At 40.3% G+C, this 24,215-nt stretch overlaps 1 protein-coding gene across 5 annotated transcripts in view; it reads left to right on the top strand.

The window, feature by feature from the left end:
* Window positions 1–24,215, top strand: part of LOC140200267 (coiled-coil domain-containing protein 81-like) — a 97,649-nt gene that overhangs the window by 11,407 nt on the left and 62,027 nt on the right. Inside the window, exons 2-8 of one of the 5 annotated variants that reach the window (XM_072263352.1) lie at window positions 240–1,211; window positions 1,409–1,470; window positions 1,976–2,129; window positions 9,101–9,357; window positions 18,409–18,494; window positions 19,275–19,444; window positions 22,867–22,984. In XM_072263352.1, the coding sequence (XP_072119453.1) occupies window positions 1,133–1,211; window positions 1,409–1,470; window positions 1,976–2,129; window positions 9,101–9,357; window positions 18,409–18,494; window positions 19,275–19,444; window positions 22,867–22,984 (926 nt within the window). In that variant the 5' untranslated portion in view covers window positions 240–1,132. Of the gene's footprint in view, window positions 1–239; window positions 1,212–1,392; window positions 1,471–1,975; window positions 2,130–9,100; window positions 9,358–18,408; window positions 18,495–19,274; window positions 19,445–22,866; window positions 22,985–24,215 lie in introns of all 5 variants that reach the window. The other 4 variants (XM_072263353.1, XM_072263350.1, XM_072263349.1 and 1 more) reach the window with 4 other exon arrangements.

The raw sequence follows: 24,215 nt of genomic DNA on the forward strand, positions 1-24,215 counted from the left end.
TGCATTTTTGGGGGTGAAAATTCTTGTCTCTAATAGCGACTTCCTACTGTGTTTTTTTTACAATTTTCAAGACCAGCAGTTTGTATGTTTATGGGTTAATAGGTTAATTAGTCATATGCGTGTGATTGTGGGCCGAAAGAGACTGTTAACGTGCGGTATCCATAAATAAATAGCTGCGGCTGTCGTGAATCTGAAAGGGGGAAATGTGGGAGAGTGAAAATGAATTAACATTATTTCAGGTTGAATATATTTCGGCAGAATTGGGGAAGAAAAAACAAGTGAGTTTAAATTGCAGGGAAGATGTGAGGAGGACAAATAAGAAAACGTGAATAACTATTCTGAAATGACGCCAAGGTTCCTTTGCAGGTAAGCTATAGATAAAGTTATTATTTAGTTATAGCTTGAGGGCAATTTGAAGGAAAACAGGATCAAAAAGCTATGAAATTAGAACGGTCATTTTTTTGCCAGGCCTTTCTTCCGCCCAGGTATTGTTGCTGCCCAGGTTGGGACCCAGCCAGTTTCGAATTTAGGACCACTCCTTCAAAGTCCAGTGCTGATGCCACTACATCACCGGCCAGCATTATTAATATTACATATTGATAATCCTTTGTCGCAAGTGGGAAAACGCTGAAGTTTGAAGTTACAGAAAAAAGCTAGAAATGCAAAGAAGACGGAGTGCCCGCTAATAGGATAGTGACTACGAGAAAACACAGGCCATATTGGTGTAATCGAAGTGAGGATTTTTAAATAGGGGAAATGAATGAAACCGGACGTAAGCAAAACTGCTGGGACTGAAATATGTATAAGAATATATTTGCCGGCAAAAGGCAATTGCCAGTTAGCTGTTTAACGGACGGTGACCTAGTGGCCCTCTATCCTGTTCTGGAGATCTCGGATAGCGTAGAGAATCCGGGATTTTCAATGCCAAGTGCTTGTCCACTTCGATAGTTTCGCCACTTGGTTACATGAAGAACACTTGTTGTCCGCGACGTCACACTAGGTAACCGAGTTGGGGTGATAGGTTGCCTGTCGCGTCCTAGCAACGGCGCTGCCGGCTGGTTGATGTCGGAAGCAGCGGCGGAGAGAAAGGATCGCCGAGCCAGAAGCTCAGGGGAACGCAAAACTTTAGACAATGCTTGAGACCCTACAGTGCGCGATCTTAGAATTTGGTAGAAGCTTCTTCCTAACTCTCTCCAATCTTTCGGCTGACGGTAAAGATTTGTTCAATAATATTTTATTGAACTGATTATTCTCATACTAATAGTTTGGGTCAAACAAATTCATTTTCTTCTCATTGGCATGAGGTACAATTGAATCGCAGCGCGTGATATAGCGATTTCATGTGTCGAAAACTAAACGCTTCAGCTTTATTTGTTTTGTAAGTTACTTCAGCTTGTTTTCTCATCAGATATTGTGAACATATGGGCAAATGTTTCTGCTTTCGTGGATCGCCATATGTCCCTACAGAAGGTAAGAGTTAACTGTGTCTTGGAAGTTGCTCACCGTTGTCGATAGTAAACTTCTGAATAAAAGGTGATATAAACTCGACAGCGCAATTGCATCTCTGAAATACGAGATAATTCTAGATTTTGCTGAATCCGAATGAATAAGGAAATATTAATATTTAATAAACAAGAAATTCTGCTGATGCTGGAAATACAAAGCAACTCTGCCGGAAACATCAACTGTTCATTTCCACGGATGCTGCCTGAACTGCTCAGTTCCTGCAGCATTTTGTGTATGTTGATTAGTATTTATTACTTCAGTTAATATTTCCTCCAAAATATAAGTTGTACACGTGCTCGTTAAATTTTGCGGGTATGAACGACGAGGCATGTAATAAGTGGGGCAACGTTCAAAATCAACAAAATATCAGCAAAGGATGAATATTTTATATTTATAGTTTTAAGTATTGTGTTAATGATTAATGATAATATGGTGCGTAAATTTTTTTTTGCGAAATCTTGTATTTCAGGGAGTACACATTTCGGGACTGGGGACTTTTACTTTTTCACAGCAAAGACTGAATGTTGGACATAGATTCATATTAATTCAAAGGCCAGTATTCGTGATGTCTGAAAAACTCCTGCAGATCCATGGATTATCGCGCGCAAAACAGCACGTATCTGGTAATGTCATCTTAATACATCAATAATCAAATATATTCCAAATAATATATATATATAATAGACGTATTACGAGTTAGCTGTAATTAATTGCATACGATGAAGAAATGTTAAAAGGTTAGCAAGGCATTGGTCAGTTCAAAAAGTAGAAAAATTACGTCATCTGTTGATTTACTATTCTCATTTTAAAAAGATTAAATTTGACCAAAATTCATATAGTATATCAACACTTATGATAATACACAAACATTAATTTGCTGTGGTGAGTAGCATAAAGTATTTGGAAAGGGCTTGGATATTTCAATCAAGCCACCCTTCGCATAACAACACTCACAAAATGTTGGAATAGGCATCATCCACAGTCGACGTTCGGGCTGAAACCCTTCTTCAGGAGGGGAAAGGAAAGGGGAAGGCGCCAGAAAAAGAAGGGTGGGGAGATGGGAAGGAGGTCACCTAGAAGACGTTGGGTGAAGCCAGATGGGTGGGAAAAGTAAAGGGCTGGAGCGGAAGGAATGTGATAGGAGAAAAGGAAGGAGGAGGGGGAAGCGATAGGTAGGTTAGAAGAGGAAAGAGGCCAGAGTAGGAAATGGAAGAAGAGAAGACGGAGGGATTTTTTTTTAAACTGGAAGGAGAAATCGATATTCATGCCATCAGGTTGGAGGCTACCTAGACGGAATATAAGGTGCTGTTCCGTCACCCTGAGGGTAGCCTCATCGTGGCACAAGAGGGGACCGTGGGCCGACATGTCGGAACAAAAATGGGAATGTTGGGTCAACGGGAATTATCACTTTTGGCGGATGGAGCAGAGGTGCTTGACGAAAGGGTCCCCCAATTATCAACGGGTCTCACCTATGTGGAGGAGGCCGCATCGGGAGCACTGGTTACAATAGCAACCCTTGTAGTGAAGTATTGCCTCACCTCGAAGGAGTGTTTGGAGCTTTGAATGGAGGTAAGGGAGGAGCTAAATGGGCAAGTGTAGAATTTTAAGTGCCGGGAGGGAGATTAGTGAGGAGGGACGAATGGACAAGGGAATCATGAAGGGTGCGATTCCTGCGGAAAATGGAGAGTGGGTGGGGGGCGGGCGGGGGAAGTAAACGTGTTTGGTGGTAAGATTCCTTTGGAGAAAGGGGAATTTACGGTAAGTGTGTTGGATGCTGAGGCTCATGGGGTGATAGGTGAGTGACGCCTCCCTCTATTAGGGTCGACCATGGATACTTCGTCCTAGCTGTCTAGATATGGCGAGCAGGCTGCTGCTAATATTGCAAGCTCCCCCCTCTCCACACATATGATGAACACAAAGGAACAGCTGAAGGGTCTCGGGCTGAAACGTTGACTACTTTTTCACTTAGGTGCTGCCTAGCCTGCTGAGTTCCTCCAGCATTTTGTGTGCGTTGCAAGGAACAACAAAGACTGAGTTTTGTACCAGCAACGTCGCAGGAGTTGTCAGTCAGCGTTGAACTCAAGACTGCCTTGGGTCTAGCTCCAGATTTTTCCCTGGGGGGGGGGGGTTCCGTGAAGCCGCAAGGGTGCAGAGGTTTGAGATCAGAGTTTTCCTTCTCCTAGATGAACTACCAACCACGGCTGACGAGCCCTTTCTGTCCGAAGCGACTGGATTTAGACGCCAGTAACCCGCCTTTGCCCCTTCTCCTGTCAGTAGAAACGGTGCCGCCGGGTTTAGTAGCTAAGGCACACGTGAAGACGGGAAGGCTGTACCAGGTTGTCAGAGGCTAGCTGAGGCGCATGCCAATGGGAGCATTTAATGGGTAGTGGGGGCTTGTCCCTATTTATTACCACCCCCGGCTATAACAACCGTAAGGAACCGCAAGTGGTAGGTAAGGACAAGAAAACTCTTAAGAAGGCCGGAAGATGGGATGAGCATGGATGACCGGGGAATGGAGGGGATGCGGTGGCATCAATAGTGGAGGAAAGGAAAACCCGCTCTTTGAAGAAGGAAGACATCTCTGTTGTCCTGGAAAGGGAAAACTTACCCGGGGAACAGATGTTGCGGAGACGAGGAAAGGGAGAAAACGGAATAGCAATTTTACAAGAGGCAGGGTGGGAAGAGGTACACTATAGTTAAGATAGTCGTGGGAATTGGTAAGTTTATAAAAGATGTCGATCGACAGCTTGTCTCCAGAGATGGGGACAGAGATATCACGAAAGGTGAGGGAGGTGTCAGAAATAGACCAAATGAATTTAAGAGCAGAATGGAAGTTAGAGACTAAGTTGATAAAATTGATGAGCTCAGCGGATGTGCTTGATGTAGCACCAATGCAGTCTCAGGAAGATTTGGGGAACATTACCAGGGAAGACTTGGAACATGGACTGTTCTACCTAGCTAACGAAAAAGCTGGCATAGCTTGGGTCCATGTGACTACCCCTTGAGTTTGGAGAAAGTGGGAGGAGCCTAAGGAGAGCTGTTGAAGGTGAGGAGAGTTTCTCAGATGGAGTAGGGTGGTGGTGGAGGGGAACTGGTTGTTTTTTTGTTGAGAAAGACCTAAGGCCTTGATGGGGAATAGACTGGGCATCCACGGTGAAAATGAGGCTGTTGGGGCCAGGAAATAGAAAGTTAATGAAATCGAAAGCATGGCATGAGAAGTATCATGAATATAGGTGGGAAGGGACTGACCAAGGGGAACAGAAATGGAGTCAAGGTATGAAAACACGAGTTCAGAGGGTCGGGAGTAGACAGAAACAATAAGTCTACCCAGACAGTTAAGTTTGTGGATCTTGGGTTGGAGTTAGAAACGAGAAATGCATTGTAAGGGAACTGAGTTTGGTGGCAGTGGATGGGAGTTCTCCAGAGTTGATGAGGTCAGTGATGGTTTTGGAAACAGGTTTCTGATGGTCTGCTGTGGGGTCCTCTTCAAGGAGTAGGTAAGAAGAGGTGTCTTGAGTGTTACCACCTGGCTTCAGCAAGGTAGAGGTCAGTCTGCCATACGAAACTAGCACCCCCACCCCCCCGTGAATTTGATGGTAGCATTGGGATTGGGTCAGAGAGAGTAGAGGGCAGTGTGTTCAGAGGGGGTGATACCCCTTGAATCAGGCTGCTATAGGATAGAATTTTCTTTGTCATCAATTCTATGCGTCAGAGACTACAGTTTAAAAATTGTAAAGTACTTTATACTTTATAATCCTGATATTGCGAATGGGGAAGTATTAAGCACATTAGGCTAAAAGTAGAAGCCATAAATCTGATATTTGTAAAACTGGAAGACAAATCAAAGAAATCTTTGCACAGAGAATCTGGAAATCACAGCTATAAAAAGCAATTTAGGGAAATACTATAGGAAAGTTGCTGACGAAAATGAAAGAGAATAGAATAGAGCATTAAGCAACACACACAAAATACTGGTGGAATGCAGCAGGCCAGACAGCATCCATAAGAAGAAGCACAGTCGACGTTTCAGGCCGAGACCCTTCATCAGGACTAACTGAAAGAAGAGATAGTAAGAATAGAGCGTTTTGTTGATTGAGTTAGAAGATTGGTGAGTAAAGGTTTGTGTGATGAATGAATGTTAGCATGGACTAGTTACATCAAATAACCTGATTTGGAGCCGTTCTTTCTTTGTTGTGTATAATTTGTTTTGTTATCATTTCAGAATGAAGGAGGAATTTTACTTCAGTAGTGACACGTTTTATTACAATCACAATATAAATTTAACATGAAAGACATGCATGATATAAGTTTGGTTTTCCTTTAGCTTCCCAATTCATGCTGGCTGCATCTGCAGAGTATTTTCATACAGTAATGGTATCAATTATGTCTTTTGTGTTCAAAATTTGAAAGGAAAGGAATTCCAATTTAACTATGAAAAAGTATGTACTGTATATATATTTTGAAAATCAAAAATATTTGGATATTGAGTAGATTCCTGATTTTTTAAAAATCAAATTGTGAAAGGGAGCAACAGTTTTTATGTTATATTTGATAGTTACTTTTCTCTGTAACATGAAGCCTTCCTTCCCTTACTTTTGCTGTACCTCACCCTAAAGACCATTTTTGAATTGCAGTTTTCAGCAGTATAAGACCATAAGAGATGGAGCAGAGGTAGACCATTCGGCCTATTGAGTCTACTCCATCAGTCCATCAAGCATGATTTATTATTTCTCAACCCCATTCTCCTGCCTTCTCCCCCTAACCTTTAACACTCTTACTAATCAGGAACCTATCAACCTAATACTTGACCTCTGGCTAAGTAAATTACTCTTTATCTCTGTTCTAAAAGGATGCCTTTCTATTCTGAGGCAGGCCCACTGGTCCTGGACTCCCCCCACTATAGGGAACATGCTCTCCACATCCACTCTATCTAGACCTTTCAATATTCTATAGATTTCAATGAGATGCCCCCTTCTTCTTCTAAACTCTAGTGAGTACAGGCCCAAAGCCATCAACTGCTCCCTAAATGTTATTCCCAGAATCATTGTTGTGAACCTCCTTTGGGTCCTCTCCAATGCCAGCACATCCTTTCTTAGATAAGGGGCCCAAAACTGCCCACAATACTCCAAGCGTGGTCTGACTAATGCTTTATAATGCCTGAGCAATGCATTCTTGCTTTTATGTTCCAGTCCTCTCGAAATGAATCCTAATGTTGCACTTGCCTTCCTTACCACTGACTCAGCCTGCAAGTTAACCTTTAGGGAATCCTGGATGAGGACTCCCAAGTCTCTTGACATCTCTAATTTCTGATTTTTCTCCCTATTTAGAGAATAGTGTACACTTGCATTCCTTCTACTAAAGTGCATGACTATACACTTCCCAACATATATTTGATTTGCCAATTTGTCTGCTCTCCTAATTTGTCTAAGTCGTAATGCAGATTCCCTTTTTCCTCAATACTACCTGCCTCTTGACCTATCATTTGTAAACCTGGCCATAAAGCCATCAATTCCATCATCCAAATCATTGACATAACCTGATAAGAACTGACCCCTGTGCAACACCACTAGTCATTGGCAGCTACCCAGAAAAGGCCCCTTTACTCCCACTCTTTGCCTCCTGCCAGTCAGCCAATCACCTATCCATACTAGTATCTTTCCTGTAATACCATGGGCTCTAATTCTGTTCAGCAGCCCCACATGTGGCACCTTGTCAAAGGTCTTTTGAAAATCCAAGTAAACAACATCCACTGATTCTCCTTTGTCTATCCTGCCTGTTACTTCCTCAAAGGATTCCAACAAATTTGTCAGGCAAGTTTTCCCCTTTAAGAAACAGTGCTGACTTCAGCCTATTTTTATCATGTGCCTCCAAGTACCCCAAAATTTCATCTTTAATGATGGACTCTAACATCTTCCCAACCACTGAAGTGAGGTTAACTGGCTTATAATTTCCTGTCTTTTGCCTCCCTATCCTTAAAGACTGGAGCGGCATTTGGAATTTTCCAGTCTTCGAGAACGTTTCCAGAATCTAGTGTTTATTGAAAAATCACTGCTAATGCCTCCACAATCCCTTCAGCTACCTCCTTCAGAACCCAGGGATGCAGTTCATCTGATCCATGTATCTTATCTATCTTTAGACCTTTCAACCTCCCAGGCACCTTCTCATTAGTAGTAGCAACTACACTCAATTCTGCTCCTGAGACTGTTGATTTTCTGGTATACTGCTAGTGTCTTCCACAGTGAAGACCTATGCAAAATTCTTAAGTTTGTCTGCCATTTCTTCGTTCTCTATCACTATCTTTCCAGTGGACCAACATGTATTCTCATCTCTCTTTTACTCTTTATTTATCTGAAAAAACTTTTGGTATCCTTTTTATATTATTGGCTACCTTAATATCATATTTCATCTTTTTTCGCCTTACTGTTGCTTTAGTTTCCTTCTGTTGGTTTTTAAAATCTTCCTAATCCTCTAATTTTCCACTAATTTTTGTTACATCATATGCCCTTTCTTTTCCTTTTGTGCTGTCTTTGACTTCCCTTGTCCACGATGGTTACCTCATCCTCCCTTTTAGAATACCTCTTTATCTTTGAGATTTATCTATTCTGTGCCTTTCAATTGCCCACAGAAATTCTAGCCATTGCTCTTCTGCTGTCATCCCCGCTAGTGTCCCATTCCAATCAACTTTGGGCAGCTCCTCTCTCATGTCCCTGTAATTCTCTTTCCTCCACTAATACATTCGGTTTCAGCTTGTCCTTTTCAAACTCTAGGGTGAATTCTATTGTATTATGATCACCACCTTTTAAAGATTTCTTTACCTTATGCTCCTTAATCAAATCTGCTTTGTTACACAACCACAATCCAGAATTGCCTCTTTCCTAGTGGGCTCAACAACAAGCTACTCTTAAAAAGCTATCTTGTAGGCTTTCTACAAATTCCCTCTCTTGCGATCCAGCACTAATTTGATTGTCCCAATCTACCTGTACATTGAAATCCCTCATGGCTATTGTAACATTGCCCTTTTAAATATGCCTTTTGTATCTCCTGTTGTAACCTTGTACCCCACATCCTGACTTCTGTTTGGAGGCCTATTTATAACTCCCATTAAGTTCTTTTTATCCTTGCAGGTACCCACAAGAATCCTACATCTTCTGATTCTATGACAGCTCCTTCTTAGGATTTGATTTCATTTTTAACTAACAGAGCCACCCCACTTCCTCTGCCTATCTGTTTGTCCTTTCAATGTAATGTGGTTCCTTGGATGTTAAGCTTCCAATTGTGATCTTCTTTCAGCCATGACTCGTGATGCTTTCAGCAAGACCCACAACAATAGAGACTATGGTTGTTGGAGATGATGAAGTCCTGATAAGTCAAGTCATTCAGCACGTACACAGATGCAAATTCTAAAGATGTTACTAAGTAACAGGAAAGGCTAGAAAACCATTCAAACATGGTGGAATATCTCCACTGCAAATATTCTAGTAACTACAGTGTTAGGCTATCCCTTGAGAACTTTTGATTTTCTTTGATTTGGTAAAATTGTGAGCAGAGGCAAAAGGCTGTCAAAAATGATGTTTTGTTACTTGTCTTTCTCTAGGTGACATACCTATTGTTGAACTCAATTTTACATTCCTTGCTCTGGAGAGCCCTTATGATCGAGATACAGTTGAAGGATGTGTCAAAGAGACTTTGCAGATCATGAATCGTTATATCGCCTTTAACCGTGATGTTAATTTCACATTCGAAGACATTGGTGTGCTAACTATACGAAATAACAAGGTCAAAATGAAGTTTTATAGAGAATTTCTAAATGCAATGGATGGTAGTGGAAATTTAGTGAAATCCCTATCAAATGTAAGTAGAATAAACATTTTGAAAAGCAAAATAGATTTTTTAAAAAAAGCAATCGATTGTTTGAAAAAATTATTGCTCAGTAGCGAAGAATAAAAATCAAATTGACTATATAATGAGAGAATTTTAAAGCTATAATGCTGATCAAGTTGTTAACAGATTTATTTTTATCACTGATGTATGACTCAAATTTAAAGTGAAATTTCTAGCCAATCATTGAAGTGGCTGTTTATGCATATGCTCAGTGTCCAATCTGATCTTGAATGGAAGGAAGTTCATTGAGGCAGCTGAAGATGGTGAAGATGATTGTGTCTAGAACTCTGCCCTGAGCATTTCTGCAGGGATGTTCTAGGACTGCAGTGATTGAACACTGTTCAAAACTATCTTCCTTTGCACAAAGCAAATTCCAATTGATGGAGTACTTTATTTCCTTGGAATTTGGCAATGAAATTGGTTTATTATTGCCACTTGTACTGAGGTACAGTGAAAAGCTTGTATTATATACTGTTTGTCTAGATCAGTGTTTCCCAAACTTTTTTTTTTAGCCCAACATCCCCCTAAAACATTTTCATACTTGGGCACAATATACTTTCTGGTGCCCCCTTGGTGTAAAAACATGTCTACCATATGCTAGAATGAAAAAATGATTCTGTTTTAAATTTTCATTTGTCTTTAAACCTAGCTTACACAGTACCTGTGCATTGTACAGTAGCTTCGATATCAATGTGATCCTTGAGTTTGGCTTTTAGCAAAAGTTGAAATATCTGGTTCAAGTTGTGACAGCAAATGCCTTAAGTCCACATACCTAACAATGTCCTAGTGGTTTCTGTTTTTTGTGAATATGTGGTTCACTGCACTGAAGCCTCTTTCAATAAGGTAGGAGGATGAAAATGTAATGAGCATCTTGGCTCATCTCCAAAGACCAGGAAACTTCATATGACAGTGTAGCCACATACCACAGAAACTGACATCTTTGAAAAGCATTTTTGCTTCATCATTCTGAATTTTGATAATTTGTTCTTGCAAGCTCTGTTTCTGATGTTCCACCTTGCAAAGAAATAGGTTAATTACCCAGTCCAGAATTTCCAGATCGTTCAAATTCTTGAATTGATTCTGAAAATCCTTCAGAGACCACAGGTGTAAGCAGTACTCTTGCAAATTACCATCTGTGAAAGAGAATACCATACTTTCCATACAGGAAAACTGTGAGAGCATTCTTCTCCCAATGTTTTGCTAATGTGGTGGTAAATCTGTGGAATTCTCTGCCCAACGAAGCAGTGGAGGCTACCTCAGTAAATATATTTAAGACAAGATTGAATAGGATTTTGCATAATGGTGGAATTAAGGGTTATGGGGAAAAGGCAGGTAGGTGGAGACTAGTTAATGGTCAGATCGGCCATGATCTTACTGAATGGCGGAGCTGGCTCGACGGGCCAGATGGCCGACTCCTGGTCCTATTTCTTAGGTTCTTGTGTTCTTATTTCCAACTTTTTGATGAAAGTGGACACTGCTCTTTTTGCCTGGATTAAATTGAAATTCCCACCCTGCAGTTTCATACTTAAAATGTTCATTTTGTCATATAGATCAGCTAGGTATGCCAGAGCTGCATGTAGAAGTTCAATCTTATTTCCCATTTTACCATACTAGGGAACCATTCAATAGTCATAACAATGGGATAGAAGCTGTCCTTGAGCCTAGTGGTATGTGCTTTCAGGCTTTAGTATTTTCTATCAATGGGAGAGGAAAGCAGAGAGAATGTATGGGTTGGGTGTTTTGCTGAGGCAGTGAGGTAGGTAGGGTGTAAAGCTTAGCTTCACTTTTAAACTGTTCCATCTCAGCAATGACACTGTAGAACCAAGATTACTTAAACATCTATAGCAATAATGCTTGCACTTGCACTTGATTAGAGGTCGAGCTTCAAGACATTGTTGATGTTTTCACTGAAAACATATGAGAGATTATGTCTTACGGTAAACATCTGTAAGACGGAAGTCTTCCACTAACCTGTCCTGGCTGCATCATACTGACTTCTAACAATAAAAATTCATGGTCAGGCCCTGGAAAGCATGGGCAAATATGGTTGATTGAGGAAAAGACTAAAGACCAAGCCCTCAAACCAGGCACGCAACTCACTACATACTGGGCAGCTGTGATTCTTGTCTTCATTTATGCTTCTGGCCTCCAGATTACCTGCTGCAGGTATCGCAAGACACTGGAATAAAAATTACCACCAATACACTCTCCACAAATCTAAATTCACTAGAAGGATAAGCAAGCCAGCAATCAAGTGTGCTCTCCTGGGTTACCATCCATTTTATTGAGGCTGTAATTACACTATATCAGCTATGTTGATAGACTATTACATTTAAATGCTTGACAGCACCGTCCTGAAAGAGGTACTGTACTCCAAATTCTGTCATGGGAAAAGATCACCAAGTAGATAAAGGACCAAATTTAAGGATATGCTGGCTTATAAAGTGGAGAAGGATTGAGGAATAATCACGATGCAGGAATACATAGAGGCCCCAAACACGTCTGGAAGGAGTAAATTACCTCACAAATTTCTCACTTTCTTGCTACATTGGGCTCTGTGGTTCCCATATTGACTTCATTGGCCACCTCAGAACCCATAAAGCTTGTGGATCATCCTTGATGCTAACAAGAAAAATGAGGTTAACTGCACTCTATGTACTTTGATTCATGAGATTTTTCTCTTTGTACCTTTTATTATGGCACTATTTACTTGTCAGTTTGTTTGCTGAGCAACATGCTGGCACATTGTGTCTGTTTCTCTGGGATGCAAAACACTGCTTCCTTAAGTGAGCATGAAAAATGTACTAAGGTTGCTCTGGAAGCAAGGATTTTTGTAGTGCCACCTTATTGTAAGCTGATATCACATTCAGATTTGGAAGCAGATGAAATATTTATATATTTTGTGGACAATTATACTATCACAACAATTTTATAAACTTGTTTGTGAGGTCTTGCATGCTCAGTAGTTGATTGAATCTGATTATTGGGCAGCCCATGGACAAGCCTTTCTTACAATGCTCTCTCTGCAAATTCGCTGATTACAATCCTTTGATAACTCTTTCGGACCACCACACTAACAATTGTTCCAAATATTTTGTTTTCTTGTATCAGATTTATAATTCAGCAATTTCATAAGTTTGGGCATCAAACTTCTGAATTATTTCAAAGAGGGGAGCATATCCAACCTTTTGCAGGGAAATGGGATTAGTGAATGCGTGAGGGTTGTGTGAATAAAAATGTAATTTTTCTGCATACCTGAACTCCATTCTATCCCCCTTGGTTCAGTCCCTTCCCACCTCCATCAATGGCACTTAGTATGGTCTCTATTTCCTCAACAACATTTACTTTTTCTGGCCCTGACAGCCTCATTTTCACCATGGATGTCTAGTCCCTATATACTTCTATTCCCCATCAAGGCCTTGGGTCCTTTTCAAGAAAAAAACCTGACAGGTTCCCCTGCACCACCACCACTACCCTTCATCTGAGAGACTAGTCCTCACCCTCAACATTTCTCCTTTGGCTCCTCCCACTTTTTCCAAACTCAAGGGGTAGTCAAGGCACCTGCATGGGACCCAGCTATGCCTGCCTTTTTGCTAAGTAGTCCATGTTCCAAGTCTTCCCTGGTAATACCCCCCCCCCACTCTTCCTGCATTGGTGGTGCTGCTGCATGCACCCATGCTAAGCTCATCAATTTCATCAACTTTGCTTTCAACCTCTACCCTGCCCTTAAATTCACTTGATCCGTTTCTGACATCTTTCTTCCCTTTCTTAATCTCCCTATTTCCACCTATGGAAAGAAACTGCCTACCAACATCATTTATAAACTTACTGATTCCTATGGTTATCTTGACTATACTCTTCCCACCCTGTCTCTTGTAAAAATGCTATTCCTTTCCCTTAGTTTCTTTATCTCCACTGCATCTGTTCCAGGATGAGTATTTCCTTCCCAGGGCATCAAAAATGTCCTCCTCCAGAGAACAAGGTTTCGATTCCTTCACCATTGATGCTGTCCTCACCTGCATCTCCTCCATTTTCTGGACATCCACACTCACCCCTTCTTCCCACTGCCTTAGAGCAATATAGTTCCTCTTGGCTTCATCTCCCACCCCATGTGCCTCCGATTCCAACACACCATTCTCCACAACACCACCATCTTCAATGGGATCCTACCACCAAACACATCTTTACCTGCCCCCCCATCTCTCTGCTTTCCGCAGGGATTGCTCCCTCCATGATTCCCTCATCCATTTATCCCTTCTTATATCTTTCTCCCAGCACATATCCCTGCAAACAACAGAAATGCTACACCTGCCTATTCACCTCCTCTCTTATCCCCTTTCAGGGCCCCATACAGTTCCTCCCAATGAGGCAGTACTTCACCTGCAAATCAGTTGGGTTTTTCTATTGTATCTGGTGCTCCTACAGAGTCCCCTACATTGGTGAGACCCGACGTAAGTTGGGGGACCGCTTTGTCAAGCACCTCCGCTCCATCCTGGTGGCCAATTATTTCCTGGTGGCTAACTATTTTAATTCTTATCCCCATTCCCGTTCCGAGATGTCAGTCCTTGGCCTCTTCTATTCCCTTGATAAGGCCACTCCCAGTGTGGAGGAACAACACCTCATATTCCACTTGGGTAGCCTCCAAATTGATGGCATGAACATCAATTTCTCTTTCCAGTAATTGTTTCCCCTCCCCTTTCCTCCTCTTCTATTCCCTACTCTGGCCTCTTACCTCTTTTCACCTGCTTATCACTCCCCCCGGTAGAAACTCCTTTTTCCCTTTCTCTTACAATTCACTTGACTCTCCCATCAGATTCCTCCTTCTGTAGCCCTTCACCTTTCCCAGGCACCTGGCTTCACTTACCACCTTAATGCTCGTCCTCCTTCCCCTCCCGCCACCTTTTAATTTTGGCATCTTTCTCCTTCTCTTCTCGTCCAGAAGAAGGGTCTCTGCATGTACTATTGACTGTTTAATCATTTTCACAGATGCTGCCTAAGCTACTCAGTTCCTCCAGTTTTTTGTGTGTGTTGCACTGGATGTTACTTTTCCTTCTTGAACCTTCTGTTTAAGTGCTGTGTATTTTTAGCTTTTTAACTTCTGTAGTAGTTGTGTTAAGAATACTGAGTATGTGTTTATTTGCCTGAAGCCCAATTAAAAGGACTTGGGCTTCCAATATAATCATTTGGTTTTAGTGTGGTTTCCTTAAAAAATCATTCTGGAACATTTAGAATTGCCTTATGTCAGTAACAAACAAAATCTTCAATTTATTTTCAGCTCACTGTTTTAGGCCAAATAGTCTTGCCTTGCTTACAGTCTGAATGACTTCTGTCACTCCAATACAGTTCCCATACCTTTTAAATGGCTCCTCGCTGTATCTGTCTTCCTTTCTCTTATTCTCTCTCTACTGTGCCCAGTCCAGTCACTGCAGCAGCTCCCTCTGACTAACTGTCCCAATATCAGAGCTACAAGGTCCCACAAAAATTCAGAAGAGCAAAGAATAGGAGCAATGTTAGGTCGGTTGCCCCTTGAGCCTGAGTTGCCATTCAGTGAGATGTTGGCTTCCATCCTTTCAATCCTCCTGAGAAGGATATATGCTTCAATAGTCATAGAACACTACAGGCCCTTTGGCCCATCTAGTCTGTGCCAAACTGTTATTCTACTTGGTCCCATCGACCTGCACCTGAACCATAGCTCTCTATACGCCTCCCATCTATGTACTACGTCATGAATAGTTGTAATGCTTCACTCCCAGTTGAGCTCAGCTGCTTTTATGTACACTTTGAAAAGGAGAATAAAACCACACCTGTGTGAATCCCTGCAGCATCTGTTGACCCTGTGATCTCTGTCTTGAGGCTGACATCAGAACATCTTTCAAGAGGGTGAACTATCGAAAGGCATCAGGCCCTGATGGTGTACTTGATAGGGCACTGAAGAACTGTGCCAACTAACTGGCGGGCGTGTTTAGAGATATTTTCAATCTCTCATTGCTGCAGTTGGAGGTTCCCACCTGCTTAAAAAGGGAGACAATCATACCAGTGCCCAAGAAGAACAGGGTGAGCTGCCTCAATGACTATCGGCCGGTTTCTCTTGCATCTACTGTGATGAAGTGCTTTGTAAGGTTTGTCATGGCTCGAGTCAGCACATGCCTGAGCAAGGACTGCTACGATTTGCCTATTGCCGCAATAAACTACAGCAAATGCAATTTTATTGGATTACCTGGACAATAGCAATACCTACATCAGGCTGCTGTTTATTGATTACAGCTCAGCAGTCAACACAATCATACTCTCAGTTCTAATCAACAAGCACCAAACCCTGGGTCTCTGTACCTCCCTCTTCAAATGAATCCTTGACTTCCCAACTGGGATACTATAGTCAGTGTGGATCGTAAACAACATCTCCTCCTCATTGACAATCGACACTGGTGCACCTTAAGCATGTGGCTTAGCCCACTGCTCTACTCTCTTTACATCCACTTTGAGCTAGGCACAGCTCAAATGCAATCTATAAGTTTGCTGATGACACAACGATTGTTGGCAAAATTTCAGATGGTGATCAGGAGGCAAACAGGAGCGAGATAGATCAGGTGCTTGATTGGTGTTGCAACAGTCTTGCACTTAATGTTAGGCCAAGGAATTGATTGTGGACTTCAGGAAGAAGAAGTCAAGGGAACACACAACAGTCCTCATTGAGGGATCAGCAGTGGAAAGGGTGAGCAGTTTCAAGTTCCTGGGTGTCAACATGTCTGAAGATCTATCCTGGGCCCAACATATTGATGCAATTGTAAAGAAAGCGCAACAAGAGCTTTATTTTATCAGAAGCTTGAGGAGACTTGGTATGTCATTAAAGACTCGCAAATTTCTACAGATGTACCGTGGAGACCATTGTAACTGGTTGCATCATCATCTGGTATGGAGGAGCCACTGCATAGGATTGGAACTTCTGCAGAAAGTTGAAAACTCAGCCAATCCATCATGAGCACTAGCCTCCCCATCATCAATGACACCTTCAAAAGGCGATATCTCAGAAAGGCGTATCCATCACTAAGGACCCCTATCATCTCGGCCATGCCCTCTTCTTACTGCTACAGTCAAGGAGGAAGTACAGGAGCCTGAAGACATACACTCAACATTTCAGGAACAGCTTCTCCTCTGCCATCAGATTTGTGAATGGACAATGAACCTATGAACACTACCTCACTTTTTTTGCTCTTTTTTTTTCCACTGCTTTTTAAATTTATTTTTTTTACACACATGTATACACTGCTTATTGTTTTTTAAATATATTTTGATTATTGTAATGTCCTGCTGCTGCAAAACAACATATTTCATGCCTGTGATATTAAACCTGATTTTAATTCTGATTCTGGTGAACCTTCTCTGCAAATTCCTCTAAGGCAAGCACAATCTTTCTCAAATGTGGCAACTAAACTACAATGGTGTGGTCTCGCCATTGCCCCCAAATCCCTTGAATCTTTAGCACTACAACATTTGGTTTTTGAGTGCTGACTATCATCATGGATGCAATATTCCCAGTTCGTGGCATCACATACTACATAATAAACCTTACCAAAAAGATGGGCACGTACACAATATTTTCCATTCTCTAACATCCTTGGTCCTCATTTACTCCATTTGATTTGTGAGTTTATTTCATTGAATGGAACTCCATTTCATTGTGGTATCTGCAACTCTTGCCACATCTTTTGTTTTCTCAGTTATTTGCAGCCAATTCTTTTGAGAATTGCTGACTACCTTTAAATGGAAGGAAATGTGAAGAAATCAAGTTCATGAGGCAGTAATGAAAAGCAACACTCAACACGCTGGAGGAACTCAGCAGGTCGGGCAGCATCCGTGGAAAGGATTGGTCAACGTTTCGGGCCGGAACCCTTCGTCAGGACTGTAGAGGGAAGGGGCAGAGGCCTTATCCCTCTACAGTCCTGACAAAGGGTTCCAGCCCGAAACCTCGGCTGATCTTTTCCACGGATGCTGCCCGATCTGCTGAGTTCCTCTAGCGTGTTGTGAGTGTTGCTTTGATCCCAGCATCTGCAGGTCATTTTGTGTTTAAGTAATGAAAATCAGATTTCTTTAATTATCAAGAGGGTTCCTGATGCTCTTTCTATCTCTTCCCATCCATGTGATCAGACTTGCACTGTCAGCATAAAACACAATTTCTGGTTAGAATTGCAGCTGTGCAAATTTCTTCCTTGCACTGAGTCAGATCATAAAAAGTTAAAGTCTGTCCCGAGCCTTATGGGCTCATCAGGCCGGTGCTTATGCCGGTTTCTGTGGCGTGAAGCGACTGAGAGTACAAGACTCCCCCCCCGGATAGGACGCCAGTCTATCGCGAGGTTAACCCCCAGCATTTTGCCGGTACCCATTTTAACAGGGTGGACTGGAGTAGTGTGTGGTTAAGTGCCTTGCTCAAGGACACAACACGCTGCCTCGGCTGGGGCTTGAACCCACGACCTTCAGATCGCTAGTCCAATGCCTTAACCACTTAGCCATGTGCCACACTTCAGATCATAAAGAAGCATAATAATGTCTGAAAATTCTAAGCAGTCTGTGCCTGACTTTTTTCCCATGATTGATAAGACTCCTGGTAAACAAGTTTGAAGTTACTTCAATTTTTTTTCCATGAAACAAAATTGTAATTATTTAGAGGTTGCTTCTTTCATCAAAATCAGAGTTGATTGGAAATTGCCATGGAACTGAGAATGAACAACTTCATGTAATTGAAATCCTCTCTTCCTGGAAGTTTGGTAAGGAATGCATATTTTGTTTTGGCAGTGGAATATGTTTCATTGTTCCATTTTTGAACATTTAATTTATGAGCTTTAAAACAATAGTGTCTACTTCTATTAATGTGAATTTCCTTCATTTAAAGTACTGGATAATGTGACTGTTTTGCCAAAAGTTTAAAAAAAATACAACTAAAGAAAAGGTGAATAAACAACACTGATAGCTGAACTGAGGTAACAGTACTTTTAAGAATCAATACAATTATTTCTCTTATAACAGCGACCTGGAACTGCGGACTCAATAAAATCAATCAAAGATGCATGTTCAGTTCGGCCTGCTACAGCTAGTTCTGTTCTGTTTCCCAGGTGAGGATCCTTGCACACATTGCAAAAGTAATTCTTGAGAAGAAAATATTGAGTGCTTTATCAATTTTATTAAAGAATGTCATGAAAGCATTTGGTTCAATATAACCAACAATGAAATGACATGATTATTGTAATTTAATTAAATATTATCAACAGAATTATATTTAAACATTTTTCTTAGTTAATTACTATACTTAAGATGTGAGGACATGTTCTACACTGATAACTTGAGTTCAATACTGAAGAATACTTCTGTTAAAGAAGATAGTGTTGTTTAAATGAAATATTAGACTGGGTTGCTATCTGCCAGTTTCAGGAGATTTAGAGTATTCTACAGTAGAGAAAATGAGCCAATTGTTTTGTTTATGGAGTGTTAAAAAAAGATGATCGTGCAGAAGGTTAATAATATCTGTCACCTATAGCCCAATGTGTTCATGTTGGCTTTCGATCAGAATAACTTATTAGCTCACCAATGCACCTTCTCCCTATTCCTTCTGAGGGAGAAATTCTATCATTCACAAGGTTAACCAGAAAACCCAGAGAAAGGCAGGAAGCCAATCTCTCAATCAGGCTCCAATCCGGGAGCGACACTCTCTCTTTTATGTTATATAGTCCATTGGATCCCCATTTGAGCTGATGAAACCACTGAGGCAATTCAAAGTTGCTTTCATTTCATTACTGTGAAATATAAGTAACATATAGTTATTGGTACCTGTGGATTCTTTGTTATCTTTAAACATGTATATACCTACAGTATCTCTGTTCCTAACTTTACTCTAGGATTCAATCAGTTGATGTCAATGAAAGGAAATCAGTGATTCCGACAATTAAAGAAGAAAATGAACGAGAAAGTGATGAAAACCCATGTAACATTCAAAACAGTGAGTTAAGCAAAGAAAATGAACAAACTGAAAAACTGAAGGAAAGTGAGAAAAGTAGAAAGACAACAGGTATGGGGAAGGAAACTACTCGTGACAATTCTATTGTCTTGAAAGGAAACCTAAGAGAATGACTCATTTAACTTGCTTTTAATTGCTAAATAACAGGTAGTATATCTTTTCATGCATGTTCAAAAGCTCCCATATCCCCAAATCAGCTTTTAATGGTTTTGCTTAAAATTAATCTCAAAGTACCTCAATTTATTTTTCTCAAATGTGACTTGATATACGTATCACATCCTTTGCGCATAGTTAATATTTCATTTTATTGCTAAAGTTTGTGTGATTGTTATACTAAATAGCATATATTATGGTGGCCCTTGGACAAAGATCTTGACTTAAAGACTGGGATGGTGGGTGGAAGAGTATCTGTAAAGGGTGTTGCTGAGAGGGTAGAATACCTGCATGGGTTGACTTGCCAATTCTTTTGGAACAAATTCAATTTATTTTCATCCTTTATAAACATTCAGAATCAGGTTCAATATAACTGACATAGGTCATGAAACTTACTGTTTTGTGGCAGCTATACAGTGCAAGACATAAAAATTATGAAAGTTTAAAAAAAACACACAAAAAGAAAGACATAGTGCAGTGGTGTTTATGAGTTCAAGATCCATTCAGATATCTGATGGTAGAGGGGATGAAGCTGCTTATAAAATGTTAAGTGTGGGTCTTCAGGCTCCTGTTCCACCTTCCTAATGGTAGTAATGTTGGCAGCAGCTCAGTGCATTTGAAGTAACTGATCTCAATCATAGTGTGTGACTGTAATTGCTCTTTCTTTTATTATTACTGTTTGATTACCTGTCCAAGAATATTTGTGGTTATGTTCTGCCTAAGTTAACAGATCTATTCTCCTTTTTGTATGTGATATGCCTATCTGTTGACCTGCATCTGTAAATGTGACCAAAAGCTATGTCAGTTTTACCTGTGGTACTCACATTGAAGAATAAATTTAAAAAGATAGTATGGGAAATGACCACATGAATCATGATACATTTCCTCATGCTACAGAGGAATTTCTTACCAAGAGGAGAAGGCATGATGCTAATGAAAAATGTGTGCAATTGAAATTGGCTTAATCTAGTTCAGGGGTTCCCTAATAGTAGGGGTTCATGGCATAAAAAAGGTTATGAACCCTTGATCTAGTCGGATGTCCAGGGTTCAGTGAGGAAGTTTAACTCCTGACTTTTTGACAGGACCTCTGTTTGTCCTAACACATCGCAGTAGATTATGTCAACTGTAGTACAGCATGATGCTTAGCTGTACTATCTCAGTCCTAATGGTTTGGAAAGCGTTTCCTTTTATTTACTCACAGAACGAGGAGATTTTATTAACCCCAGTTTCATTGTAACCACGCTATCAAAAGGGCCAGTATGAAAGCTGCATTTCTAATATTCATTGAGACCCGTGACCAGCTACAAACTCAAACACCGCTAAACGTATTTGGCTTTAATGCTTTGCAGAATTAAAGTCATTCTTTGCTTTTGAGTCTTGGGATATTTTTCAGCTGCTGCAGCTGCTCTGCCACATTTCATATTTTGATACTCATGGCCATTTTTGAAAGATCATCTCACACTCTACACTGAAGGAGAAGATTCCATCTACTTTTTCTTTAGTCTACAGAAGCTACTGATGGGCACAAACATTTTCTGAGATTGTTGGCTTCTCTGAAATGCAGGGAACCATAAACTGTTCAGGTCTGAGCCACCAGGAGATAAGCAGACACTTGGATCTCACCAATGGAACATTAGTTCAGACTCCCTGGTTAAGCAGCATCATTCTGTACTACAAATTTAAATGCTTTGCAGGTGTACTGCTAGTTCTTGTTTTTGCAGGGAATAGTGACATATTTGGCTGAAGAGATTTTAAGGTTTACCATCTTACACAGAAAGACCCACCTTCTCTCCTTCTGATTTAGTTACCTCATTGAAACTATTATACGTATTTTACTACCAAAAAAAAAAACAAACTGCTGGAGGAAATCAGTGGGCCAGACAACATCTGTGGACACAGTGATAGTCATTTCCCTCTGCTTCCAATATGCATTTTTTGACTAATCATACTCATTCACACTCATTCAACTCATTCTGCAACAGGTTTTGCCTTCCCATCGTAGTTTATGCACAGATATATGTATGTACAGGTGCAATGAAAAACTTGCTGCAGCAACATCAGAAGGATAGGGTGGCACGATAGTGTAATGGTTAGCACAATACAGTACAGGGGACCGGTGTTCAAATTTCTTCATGATCTTGCTGATCTCTAACTTTGCAAATTTCTCCAATCATATGCCCACAACCTGGTCCTATTTCATCCCATGTTTGATAGGCATAACTTTACCAATCAAAGCATGAAATCTCCCCTCAATCTCCTCCAGTTTCTTATTCTCCTTTAGTTCTTTTGGTAGAACCAGTTCGTGCGTGCGTGTATATCTCTTTCATTTACTTATTATACGTATTTGCTCTATTAGAGTTAAATGCAATTGTCTGAAGTCTATCCTGCAGATTATTTTGGCTGAACGTGTCTCCAGCTGAACTTTGCTCTTCCAATTTTCTTGAATACTCTCTCCATCTTTCTCTATTTGAAAATCATTTCTTCATCATCTCACTATTGCAACATCTGGTCTTTCACCCTTTAGCTAAACTCACCTTCTACTATTTTATGTTACAAAAAATGTATTAGATCAGTATCGGGTCAATTTTAATAGAGATAAGAATAGGATAGAAGTTGTGCAATTTACAATCACGTTGCTGTTTTCTTTAATACAATCAGAAAAATGACTTGGGCAGTTAGTTTAGTAGCCCACTATACATATGCAAATTAGTGTCCTATGTTGATTGTAGGATCACAGTGCAATTGTGACATAGCAATGGGCAGAACATGTCCTGTCCATAATTAGCTCATTGGTATTCATTATTAAAATCAGAATAATGTATAATTTAGGACACCATTGCTCCTAAAATGGGTAAGTTTCTAAAAATTCAGTGATTTTAGTGGAGTCAAGTGAAGGGTGATAATTCCTTTGGCCTTCAGTAAACATCTAGCTTTTTGTTGTGTGAAATGATCATTGACCTCAGGAATATTTACCCTAATATATCTGTGTCTTACTGTATACCCTGTAGTTCTCCTGAACTTACTATGATTCAGACACTTCACTTTGTTGTTCCCACCTTTCCCACTTTTACCCTATTGAATCCCCCTTATGCATGCCACTCCATCTGCCAACAACCATTCGTCTTGTCTTCATTCCACCTGCAGAGGTGGAAGACTAGCATTAATCTTGTTCAGATTGGTGAGCTCTCTGTGAAGATGAGTACCCCTCTCAGTTTATATTAATGGGATTTGATGTTCAGTTTCTCAGCCCATCTCTCAGCCTGGACACGTTAGGCCCCTTTACTGCCTTCCTATTCCTAATACCTATTTTCTTTTAACAGAAATGCCCCTTGTCAAGCAACCTACTATCACACAACCATTGGTTCCCACTAAAATCTCTTCTGTAGGCATGAAGGAAGATTTTCAAAAAAATGTTGAACCCAAAGATTTATCAGAAAGGTAATATCTGATTTGGAGGCATCCAATTTATTCCTTGTTTCATTTGTTATAACTTACCGCATTTGTGAAATGTAAGTGGCAAAAGTTCAATTTTTGTCAATATTCAATTTATCATCACTTCTGGGATGTGATCCTAAGTATTTCTAAGTAAGTGAACTTTTCACCATTGTTCTTGCAATGAACGTGACTAACTAATTTACGAAACATAGCATTCTAAAATACACTGTACAGTTTAATTTTGCTGCTAACATCAGTTTATAACTTGTGCCTTTTATCATCATGCATCATAAAGCAACCTGTGAGCTTTCATAAGGCAATTGGTAGTTGTACCTGCTCTTTATTGTGTGATGCATTTGTATTATCTTTCAATATTTCTATAGGTCTTTCCATTGTTTTACACTATACCGTATAAAAACAATATAGAGCATATTAGACTGGAGGAAATGGAGTTCAAGTGTATGGTTGTGCAGTGTAGAATCAGGAATAAAAATAAGTGTATATTTAAAAAAAATAGTACTGTAATGCAGTTTAGATTCGTATCCCAAAAGCAGTCCAAGCTAAAGACAATGGTCTTGTAATTACTATATAACCAGGCATATGAAAAGGTAATACTTACTTTGCTATAATTGCAGCACAGGTATAGTATTAAATGATGAATCCGCAGAATATTGTGAGATTAATTTAAGACTATAGGATCTTCTGTGCACACTTCTTGCAGGTAGAGGAGATAGTCCTTGAATTGAATGAGTGACAAAAAGGACTAGCAATTCCAGAATTGGAACAAGTGACAAAATCAGTTTTGGAAAAATAAATCTGCCGAGGGTAGAACTAATATAATGGAGAAAAGTTCTATTACATAATTTATGCAAAAGATAGTGGAATATTTTGTAAATAAAAGTTTGTTCAACACGCTTGTAGTTGGTAGCAGAAAGTTGTTGTGGTCCTTGTAAGTTATTGTAAGGTGCATTTGTGCATGGAGGCAGCTGTGTGGCATAATAATGCTTATATAGATGAATTTCCAGACTATTAACGAAAATTAAAATATTTAAGACAAAATAATTACAGAATAGTTATATGAGTTGCCTGTGAGTCCACAACTTTTCACAACTTGCATTAAGTACATATCTGCTTCAGCTTTGTCTCAGTTGTGTTGGGCACGTGGCCAAGTGGTTAAGGTGTTCGTCTAGTGATCTCAAGGTCGCTGGTTCAAGCCTCAGCTGTGGCAGCATGT

This window comes from Mobula birostris, chromosome 7 (genome assembly GCF_030028105.1).
Source record: "Mobula birostris isolate sMobBir1 chromosome 7, sMobBir1.hap1, whole genome shotgun sequence".
Taxonomy (NCBI): Eukaryota; Metazoa; Chordata; class Chondrichthyes; order Myliobatiformes; family Myliobatidae; genus Mobula; species Mobula birostris.